Source organism: Furipterus horrens, unplaced genomic scaffold (genome assembly GCF_987537825.1).
Source record: "Furipterus horrens unplaced genomic scaffold, mFurHor1.1.pri manual_scaffold_2, whole genome shotgun sequence".
NCBI lineage: Eukaryota > Metazoa > Chordata > Mammalia > Chiroptera > Furipteridae > Furipterus > Furipterus horrens.
In genome coordinates, this window is record NW_028327172.1 from 217,658,439 (window position 1) to 217,669,341 (window position 10,903).

The following is a 10,903-nucleotide window of genomic DNA, read 5'->3' on the forward strand; positions in this document are numbered from 1 at the left end:
CCGCGGGCCCCGGGCGACTCCACGCCGGGGGGTGGTCTTTCCTCGGCTGCGTGCTCAGTCAGCCCCCCGGCGTCTGCTCCCGCGGTCCGAGGCCGCCTGCGCGGCGCGCGCACGAGCGGGCTCCCCCCCGCGGGCCGGATGGTCTCGTCCAGCGGGGCGGCCGGGCGAATAAAGGCGGTTGGGGGCGGGGCGCGCAGTGTGTCTGCGTCGCGAGAGAGGACGCGCTGGTCGCTGGCTCCCTGAAATGGCCTGCAGCCCACGAAGCCCCCCCCGGTACCGGAGCCGCTGCGACCGCGACGCCAGGTGAGGCGGGCCGCGCGCCTCGGGCGGGTCGGGCGGGGGTGCGGGGAGGCGGAGGTCGCGACGCGGCCCGCCCGCCCTGACGCAGCCTCTCGCCCGCAGCCCGCCGCCCCCCGCGAGATGGAGCCTCGGGCGCAAGCGCAGAGCCGACGGCCCTCACGGGGCGACCGAGGACGCCGAGGGCCCCGCGAAGCCGGCGGGCGACCGCAGACCCGACAGGTGAGCTGTGCGCGGGCGCGGGCGCGGGGCCGCGGGCGGCGGGCTGGTGAGGGCGCCTGTGCGCCCAGCGTGACGGCGCGGGCCCTGGGGCCCCGGGCGGCCGCGGTGGGTGTCAGCGCCTCAGGCGGCCGCCCTGGCGGGTCACCGGGCTGTTGGCAGGCTTCCCGTCGCGCGGGGTCGTGTCGGGGCCGCAGAGGCGGCGCGCTTTCTGGGCGGGGCCCCGTGCCCTGCGGGCGGGCCGGGGCGGTGGGTGCAGAGGGGCCGGGACAGGGCGCCGGGGGGCCGGGGTGCAGAGAGGCCCGAGGGCGGCGCGCGGAGGTGGGTCCGGGCCCCTCTGCCGTTGGCCGCGCCGGGGCGGCCCGGGAGCGGACCGGCCTCGGGGAGGGGTCGGGGGCCGGGCCTGGGGATTCCCAGCGAAGCAGCAGCTCTGCGACTGGGTGGGCGGCCCCTCCCGTGAGGCCCGGAGGGGAGGCGTGAGCGCGGGTCGGGGGACGGGCTGCGGGCGGGGCCGCCCTCACCGCCGAGAAGGACCCCGAGCTCTCGGGCCAGCCGGGGCTCCTGCGCAGGTGCAGACGGGGGGTGCCCGCCGGCCCCCCTCTAGGGCTGCTGTCCTAGGCCCTGCGGTCGGCCCTTGCTCTGTGGCCTCGGCATCCCCCGAAGGACCAGGATCGGGGCACCCCGCCCCGGGCCAGCTGCAGGCCTCGTCCCTGGGGAGCAGCGTAGGTCCCGTTCCCATTGGGGTGCTCCCCCCAACAGCACGGCTGTCCGGGGTCGAATGGGGGTCAACGTAATCTGCCACATCCAGGAGGGCGTTTAGCTCCATGAAGGCCGTCTCTGCATGTTACCAAGTAGGAGGCGCGGCAGAAGGGCTTTTGTGAGCGCCTCGTTTTACCCAAGAAAAAAAAATATATATATATATACATACATGTCGTTTGTTTTTAAAGGGAGGACAGGAAGGAGAGGGAGAGAGCCCCCACTGGGGACCCGGCCCGCAGCCTGGGCATCGGACTGGTGGCGCTCAGTCCTCTGACCACTCCCGCCGGGGCTGCCAGCCATTTTTAGACTCTGGAGAGTTAACTTGTCGAAATCCAGGTGGCGTTTCTCTGGGCGGGGTACCTGCGGGAAGGAACAGTAGTTACATAGAGGGGTTAACCTGAGCTTGGTCGGTAACTGGTTGGCACCCGGACTGCAGGGCTGCCTCCTGGTGGGGGTGCAGTTGGCCTGATCTGGATACACCAGTGGCGGCCAGCAGGAGACTGAGGAGGAAGCACAAAAACACGCACTTCCGTCTCATCTATGAAGACCAGCGATTTCCCCTCCAGGGTTCTTGGCATCGAGCCTGTGTTTTCAAATTGCGGGGTCGTGACTGACAGGGCTCCCGAGTTCTAGGTAGACCTGAGCCCCGGGATCTGTTTCTCGCAGCTCCAGGGCACCTCCCACAGGAGGCTCAGGCCTCTGCAGCAAGGACTCCAGGTCTCTTCTTTCCCCGCCCCCGGTTGTGATCACAAGGCACATGTTCTGAACCCTTAACTGCACCCAGAAGTAACACATAGCCGCTGTTTGTTAGGGAACTTCATGGTGCCGGTCACTCTGCTCAGTGCTCAGTGTTCCCTGAAATCTTTTAAGGTCCTGAGAAGAGGGAACTCCGCGTTGTGCAAAGGCAAGAACGCGCTGTCTTAGGCCCTTCTCAGTGCAGGTAGGGCCTTGCTGCCTTTGCCTCCGCCGCAAGCCTGTCCTCACCACTGAGCCCCCGCGGGTGCACAGAGAGCGCTTAATGTGCAAAACCCAGGGGGGCACTGAGCGGCTTGCCCACCTCAGTGAGCCAGTGAGTTTCGGGGTGGAGAGTCCTCTCTCTCTTTTTTAAAAGACTGTTTATATATTTTTAGAGAGAGTGGAAGGGAGGGAGAAATAGAAACACTGTGGTTGCCTCTCGCTCACCCCCACCTGGGGACCCGGCCCGCAGCCCAGGCCCGTGCCCTGACTGGGAATCGAACCGGCGACCCTTTGGTTTGCAGGCCGGCGCTCAGCCCGCTGAGCCCCACCCTGAGCCCCTTCCCCGGACGCCCCCCTGCACCCTCTGACCGCTGCCAGCGCCTGGCCTGCAAGGCCACTGAAGGCGTGCGGCTCAGCGCGCGCTCCCTCTCCCGCAGCTTCACCACTCCCGAAGGCCCGAAGCCCCGTTCCCGGTGTTCCGACTGGGCGAGTGCGGTGGAGGAGGATGAAATGAGGACCCGAGTGAACCGAGAAATCGCAAGGTACACGTTTCACGCCACTTTGAAATGTCACTGGTGCTGTGTCACATTACGAGTCAGAATGAGGGACGTGTTCGAGCTGCGGTTCTTAAAAGTCTGGTCCCCAGGCCAGCAACATCAGCAGCTCCTGGGACTTGGTAGCAATGGGGACTCCCAGGCCTGCTGGGAGGGAGGCTCCCGGTGGGGCCGCCACAGGGGTCTGCTTGCTGAGGTTGGAGGACCCGCCTGATGCGCCCACCTGCCACGCTGGGCCCCAGCCTCGCCGCACGTGGCGTTGCTCTCTTCAGAGCGGGCGCGCGCTTGGCTGACACCGACACCTGGCTCGGGCAGCAGCCTGGAGTGGCCAGAGTGCAGGAAGGGGTGCCTGACTTGGCCTCTGAGCCCCTTGCAGTCGTATCCCAGGTTCTGCCAAACTCCAAGTCCGTCCTCTTCCTGAACTCAAGGCAGCTCAGGCGATGCCTCTGTCACCACTGCTGGTCTTCCTCAGTTACACTCCCCCTGGTGTTGGGGGGCTTTGCCCCCCATTGCCACGTGCCGCCCAGCCCATTTGCGTGAACTTGCAGTTAGAACGCTGCGGCTCGTCATGAGCCAAAGTGCGACGAGCCCAGGGTGTGCTGGTCCTTGCTTCTGCTGAGAACCTGGGAGGCAGGCGGGTGGGCTCGTAGCTGCCTGTGTGGCGAAGGCGCCAGCACGTGGGGACCCGGAGACGTGGGTGGGCAGCCATAGATGTGGGCCCCGGTGTTCTCGGCGACCTGTTTTATCCGTGTGGGTCCTGACCTGTCAGCTGTGAAGTAAGGCTGTCTGACTTGGTCCGTGCGGTTTCCGTGCTCTGCTCCCAGGGCTGTGACGACGTGTACAGCATACCCGTGTGCTCTGGCCCCGTCGCCGCCCACTGGGGACCGCCCGCAGCTCTTATGCAATGCAGGGAGATCCTCTTTGTTCTTCGGTTGTTTCACAGGCCTTTGAAAATTGTCCTGCTTTGCAGAGGGGGCCTGCTGGGTATGGGCCACGCTGGATCGCACCCTCTGTGAGGGTGTGCTGCCACTGGAGTAGTGCCCAGGCGACCGGGCCAGCTGGGGACGGCTGGCCACCTTACTTCCAGGGGGGTGGGGGGGTGGCATGAGAGTTCAGCTCACCGCACTTCCCAGAGGATGACCCACTAGATGTCTGAATACTCAAGAAGGGACTTTTGTCACACTTGAAGCCAGTGTTTTCAGAAAGGGTCCTAGAGAGCAGGAAGCCCTACAGGAGCAGACGGGAGGGGCGCTTTCTCAGCCCTCGCCGGGTGCTGTGTGGTCAGTGCCGCTGTAGAACACCCCAGGTCAGCCAGGTGGCAGCAAGCTCGGGAGGGGCGCAAGTGCACCCTGCGGAAGGGGCACAGTGGCACGGGACGCCTGAGACCGGCGCGCGGACTGGTGTCTGAGGTGGTTTGGGGTCTTGGTGGCAGATGGGTTTCGGTCGTAGCTGTGATGGAGGCAGCTGCCCCACAGGGCCCACGGGGAGCAGGAGCAGGGGCGTTGAGCTGCTTTCCAAGGTCAGCGAAGGTAAGCAGTGCCCAGCAGGCATGCAGGCCCCGCAGGTCGTGGTGCTGTTAGAAACACCTTTTATTTCAGTGTAACGGACACATTTTTAGTGCCACAGGGATTAGGGGATGTAACTGTCTTTGTTTTGGATCTCCTGCTGAAGCCGAGCCTCTTAGAGCTGCTCTGGCCTCAGGAAGCTTGCACTCCACGTGGGTCTGGGCCTCCCACAGAACCGCCAGCTCTGAGCACTTTATTTTGTAAAAGTGACTGAGCAAGGTTCAGTTACAGAAGACGCAGCAGCCTTCTCTGCTCCACACACCAGCCCACAGCACGGCTGCTCTAAACACAGTGGGTATTAATTTTTACACCTTTTTAACAGCAGCAACATGTATTTTGCTTCCAGGTATAAAAGAAAACTCCTCATAAATGACTTTGGAAGAGAGAGAAAATCATCACTGGGGAGGTAGGTACTTTGTTACTGTTTCTTTTCTAATTGGATAGACCTGCGATTTGTTAATGAAAAAGATGGTGACCAGGAGATGCGGTTATGTCACAGCATTTACTGATGAGTCCGTTGGCCACTAATTTAGAATATTGTGTTGGGTTGGCGAAAAAGTCCGTTCAGTTCTTCCCGTAAAATGAAAGGTGCATTTTTCATTTTCACCAATAACTTTATTGATTTGGTTATTTTGAATATGTCGGCTGTTTCACGCTATTGGCTTCCAGTGGGTAGAGGCTGGGGCGCTGCTGAACATCTTCCAAAGCATAAAGCAGCCCCACAGCAAGGAATTATTTGGCCATAATGTCAGTAATGCCAAGACACTTCACAAACCACTTCTGACACGTTCAGTCAATCACAGCACCTTCGCCATACACGGCACAAACCTTTTCTGTGTTTTTACCTTTCTTGAAACAATAGAGCATACGATGCCCAAACTGTTGCTTATTTTCTTCCATCTTCAGTATTAAAATGGCTGCATGAAAATTCACTGGTTTTGATGTTTTATTAAATGCATGCTGATGTGACAGCTGTCACAATACAATGTAAAAATTGTTTTGAATAATGTTAAAAACAGTGAGAAAACCAAATGAACTTTTTGGCCAACCCAGTATCTATTATGTACTTAATTCCCTGTATGCACAAAGGTTCTGGACTGTCCCTAGGTCATTTGGTTCGGAATCCAGAGGACAAAGACCCCTTCGTTCTGTGTTTCTGCATTTTCTTGCGTGGCGATCTTAGTTGCAAGGCTTATTCTGGTGTTAATTTTATCCTCCCCAGTTGTGATTCGAAGGCGTCTCCGTCCTCAGTGCCGGCCGACCTGGAGACAGACGAGAGTGTCCTGATGAGGAGGCAGAAGCAGATCAACTACGGGAAGAACACCGTGGCCTATGACCGCTATGTTAAAGAGGTCCCGAGGTAGGCCAGCCGCATGGGCACATCCCAGCCATGCTGGGCACTACAGTCTGCGGAGATACCCAGATCATCAATCTTATTCTGGGGCAGAATTGCCTGCGTGTGTAAATAAGGAGGGGGCTGGCGATGGAAGAACCAAGGACAGGAACACTTCTCAGGATGCACAACTGTTTTATAAATGCAGTCACTGAAAGCATGAAGGGGAAAGGGTGAGGTTCACGTTGAGAGCATGGGGAGCAGGGCCCATGTGTGTGGCACACGCCCTGGATGGACAGCGTGCCACTTCCTCTGTGGGCCTGGGGTCCAGCTGCTCCTCTCGGGGCCCAGCTTACAGAGGGACAGTGGAGTCCGAGAGGAGGTGGCTTTTGTAGCCATTACTATGCCCGATTTGTAGACTGTCAGTCAATTTATAATGTTTCAGTACTGCTAGGCTCCAAGCTGGGTTCACCTTCAGGCTGTGTGCCAGGGTACACTCTCTCCTGCAGGCACCTTCGGCAGCCTGGCGTCCATCCCAAGACCCCCAATAAGTTCAAGAAATACAGCCGGCGCTCCTGGGACCAACAGATCAAACTCTGGAAGGTGGCCCTGCATTTTTGGGACCCTCCAGCTGAAGAAGGATGTGATTTTCAAGAAATGTACGTCTTACTGCCTTCTCTTTTCTTTTCTCACTGCCTTTTCCCTCTCGTGTCTGCAGCTCAGGCCCTGACTGGAATAGCTGTCACCTGCGGGGCAGGCAGGCTTCAAGGCAGCTGGTCGTCAGCTTAGAGCTTAGGAAACCTAGAAACACATGGGGTTTCTTCTGTCTTATTTACTTATTTATATTTATTTTAATTCATTGATTGTAGAGAGAGAGAGGAAGGAAGGAACAGGAGAGACGTGGATTGGAGGTCCCACTTGCCTGCGTTCCTGGCCGACTCGTGTGCCCTTGGCGTGTGGGACAGCGCTGCAGCCCCCGGGGCCGCCTGGCCAGGGCCTCATTTGTTTGCTTTTAAGATAAACATTCTAGAAATCAATTGAGTAACTTATTTTAACTAAAATTGAACTAAGAAAGGTTTTTATCTTTTCCCTGTTGGTTTTTAACTTGTGTCTTGCCAGGAGGTTCTCAGGCCTGAAGACTTGCCGCGGGCCAGGATGCCGGGTGCACAGGGCGCTCGCTGGTCTTGCGCTTCCTCCTGCTGTAGCCCCTTGAATTTTTGCTTTTTGCTGGGAAATGGATTAGGTTTCTGTGGGGGCTTTACAAATTTGGCCTCACAGATGTCATGCCGATTTGTTTGCTAGTGTGCCAGTACGGTCCCATTCTGTTCATGAGAAGTTAGCAGTGAGGTGTCTCTGGTCTGTCACGGTGCTCACAGTCCCCACCCTCAGGTTGGGCTCATTATTGGTGCTTCTGCTTACAAGGGTGTTGGTAGGTGCGCCAGCCCCCGGGGTGAGACGGGGCTGGCTGTGGTGCGTGTGCCAGCTGCGCCTCTCCGGACCACGTGGGCCATCAGCACGTGGGAGCAGAACGCGGTCTCAGGGGCAGCGTGGTTTTTAGTGAACAGGCTTGGAGAACCCTCCTGGTCACGGGTCTCCTGGCTTTGTTCGGTGGGGGCTGACGCCTGTTTGATTTCACAGGCATCCCGTAGACCTCGGGGAAATGGAGACCGAGTCAACAGAGAGCAGCTCTGAGTCCCAGGCCAGCTCTCAGGACCACAGCTTCGTAAGTGCCTTTCCTGGGGGTTCCCTCAGTGCTACGTCCAGGTTATTTGTTGACCATACATGCCCCATATAAACGAGTTCTAGGTGCAGCTTGACTGATGCTTATGGGAAAGCGGCTCCTTTCCCCTCCTCCTTGTCTGATAACAGAATGGTTTGATGGAGTCCAGCTAATCCTGTTTTCATTGAAAAGTAAGAGGCCCTTTTCTCTGATGCCAGCGGGTGCACAGGCGCGGCTGCCGGGCCCGCAGGGTCTGTGCTGGTGAGCTGCTGGCGGGGGGCACGCAGCACGGTGCTCTGGGCCTGCAGGTTCCCCCACTGTGGCCAATTTTTAAAAGTCCCATGTTTATGAGCGAAAAAAATTCCAAAATTAAAAGCAATTATAAAATTGCATCTCTAATTCCATTATTAATTGGTTGGGTGCATATCTTTGCACTTAAAATAAAAAAATGTTCATTGGAGAGCGGGAGAGCCGAGAGAGACATCCGCGCCTTGTCCCACGGACCGACGCACAGTGGGTGCCGCGTGTGTGTGTCCCGGCTGGGGCTCGGCCCATGGCCTGCACACGTCAGACTGAGCCACCCAGCCAGGACTCCTGCAGACCTTCCTGCGTGTGTCCAGGCAAACCCATGTCAGCTGCCCTCAGTGAAAGGCCCTTTTATCACCTTCACAGGAGACCGCCTAGTATCTGCAGGCGGGAACATGCGGCAGAGTGAGTGTAAAAATAGGTGGGGACCTGGGGAGCCTGAACACCTGTGAAACAGGCACGCTTTCTGTGCGGTCGCCCGGGACCGAGTGCAGCCCACTCAGAGGCCTGTGCCCGGGAGCGGCTCTGCCGCCCCTTCCCCGCCACCCTGGTGAGCCGGTCCGGGTCTTCCCGGCTCTGTGCCCGCGGGCACCACGTGCTCCCGGGACTGCCGGAGGGCCCGGGTTAGAAGTGGCGTGAGTGTCCAGCAGGAGAGGAGGGGCGCGCGTAGGTCCCGTCCTGAGGAGTGCCGCTGTTAGGGGCAGTTTCTGAAGACCAGCGGGGCGGGGACGTTGTTGACGGGTGTGAGAACAGGACAGTTCACGGCAGGGTGGATGATCACCCCAGAAAGGCAGAGCTCTCAGCCGTGGCGTCCGTGGTCTGGACGCAGTCACCTTACCTCAGAGGTCAGGAGGAGATGCGCAGGCCTTGGGGGCGCGGGGTGCCTGAGGACAGCAACAGGGGTCCTGGCGGGAGATCCTAGGGGCTCCGCTGACCCCAGGGAACAGGCTGCCTGTGCGCATGTGCTGCGGGGGGCGGGGCTTCACCGCAGGTGCGGGTATCTCCACGGTGCTGTCACTGTGCTCAGAGACATCACGTTGGTCAATTCAGGCTTCTCAGTTGTCCCAGTCTGTTCTTTTTATAGGTCTTTCTTTTTTGATTCAGAATTTAATCAAGAATTACATATTTTGCCACACTTAAATTTCCTTTATCTTAGAATAGTCACTTGGTCTTTCCCCTGTGACACTAATCTTGTTTTTCAAACATTCATTTAAAATTTTGGTATTGGTGTGAACATTAGGCTTCACCTGGTTTAAACTCCCTAAATTGTAAACTCTTAACTTTTAATTCATTTGAATGTATGACCTTTTAGTTAAACATTTTTAATGAAAAAACAAAACCTCATTAAAGCAACTAGAAATCCATGAAACTGACCCTCTGTCCCGAGGCCCACTCTTCAGTGCGGTCGCCCTCCGCACACTGTGCGTACAACGGGCACACGCAGCGCCTGGCGCGTGGGGGGGCCGGTTCCCCCGCATGCTGCCCACGGGTTGTGCGCTGTCAGAAGTGGCCTCTGGTGTCAGGGTGACGTGCGCTCGGGAAGGGGCTGTCCTCGTGCCCATTGCTGGAGCTCTGCGGTCCCCTGTGACTGCTTTCCCAGTCAGGGTGGCTGTCATCACCGGTCCTCGCAGCAGCGCCGGTGCCTCCTGTTCAGCTGGAGGGGCTGGGGCTCGGGCCTTAAAGGGTCAGGTAGTTTTTCATTCGGGGGAGGGGGTTGGTGGGTGGGACCTGGACACATTCAGCTGAAGTTCGACGTGAGCCGTGAACTGTCATCTGCTGCTGTTCTGAGTTCCCTGTCGTGCACTCGGGCATCCCAGGCCTTCGCTCGCCCTCACTCCCCGGGTGGGCTTGGCGCCCCAGCCGCACGGCGGTGTGTGCGGAGATGGCTGTGACTCCTGCTTGTGTTCTAGGACATGTTCTCCGGCACCCCCACCAAGGTCAGGCACGTGGACTGCCAGCTGGAGGACGAGTTCGACTTGGACGCCTGTCTAATGGAGCCCCTGAAAGACTTCTCTGCCATGAGCTAGCCGGTGCCTATGGTGCCCATGGGGAGCATGTCGCCTCTGCCCGGCACGCGCCGTGCGCTCCTCACGGGGCCTGCTCAGTTTGTTCCCTCAGTGACTTGTTCTTGCCTTATTTTCTTGAGAAACAATTTTATGTATAGCGAGTGTATTTTGCATGTTTTAAATCGTAAATGGAACTACATCCAGTGGAGGTTGACCTTGAAGCAGTCTTACAGCAGACTGGTGGCTCCTGCCCCGCCGTCCTCACGCACGCCCGACACGCGCCCTGAGCTGGTTTGCCGCCAGTGTCTCAGGCACGAAGCCGCCGGTGGCCTGTGGCTGCGGTGGGGTCACTGTGTTCAGGGACCAGCGTCGGTGTTCTGTACTGGTGTCTCTGGTGTCCTCACGGTCGGACCCTGTATTTCTTTACGGGAACTTAGTTTTTGGCCTTTTGTCTATGTCAAAGTGGCTTTTCCCACATACGGAGCACTGAGTAGTCAAAGATATTAAAGTAATAGGTTTTATTAAGTTATGCAGTCTTAATTGGATATTTGTAAATAGTGTGAGGCGGGTTTCTACCAACAATACTCCAGGAGTTAAGGCAGCAAAGGGATTTAGAAAGAACGTGGTTTTACACAGGTAATTTGCCGTGTAAAATTGCTGTACATGATAATGTATGCAGATTTTGTTCGAACATTCAATTGCAAACTTCTTGTTAAGACTGTTATGTTTCTACTGCTTTTGTATGGAATGAGACGGCAATAAAAAGAACCTTTAACTAACTTGTCATGTTGTCAGAGAGGCTAAGTGCCAAGACAGCTTCTCTCCTCCCCATGTGACACGGGACAGCCGGTGCACGGTGGTGACGCCCCGCCTTCCTGCTCAGGAGGACCCACCTCCATCATGGGTCTGCAGTTGAAGCCAGAGTGGGCACACGCGGGAGACGGAAGCTTTTGAAAGAATTACATTGTTGAAACACTGCCAGTTTGGACTGAACGGGCAGTGTACGGGCTGAGGAAGCTGTGCAGCTGCAGGCGGGTACCTTTGCTGGAAGGGGCTCCCCGGGGTGGGGCAGGAGTGCAGGTCCCTGACCCGGCCCAGGGACTGCGGTGGCCGAGACTCCAGTGTCCTCCCCTCCCCACCTATCTCCTGCCAATAGGAATGTCTGCAAACAGTTCCTCTAGCATGTT

The 10,903-nt window shown here is 57.9% G+C and overlaps 1 protein-coding gene across 2 annotated transcripts; it reads left to right on the top strand.

Annotated features, from left to right (window-relative positions):
* Positions 1-72: 72 nt before the first annotated feature.
* SLBP (stem-loop histone mRNA binding protein) lies at positions 73-10,495 on the top strand. Of its 2 annotated transcripts, XM_090267182.1 has the most exons (8): positions 75-303; positions 403-519; positions 2,670-2,774; positions 4,698-4,757; positions 5,574-5,711; positions 6,194-6,343; positions 7,323-7,407; positions 9,621-10,495. In XM_090267182.1, exons 1-8 carry the CDS (start codon positions 245-247, stop codon positions 9,735-9,737), a joined length of 831 nt encoding a protein of 276 aa, XP_090123308.1. In that variant the 5' UTR covers positions 75-244; the 3' UTR covers positions 9,738-10,495. The 2 variants fall into 2 exon arrangements, with proteins under 2 accessions (XP_090123309.1, XP_090123308.1); XM_090267183.1 differs by lacking the exon at positions 2,670-2,774 and having other exon boundaries at positions 73-303.
* Positions 10,496-10,903: the final 408 nt, after the last annotated feature.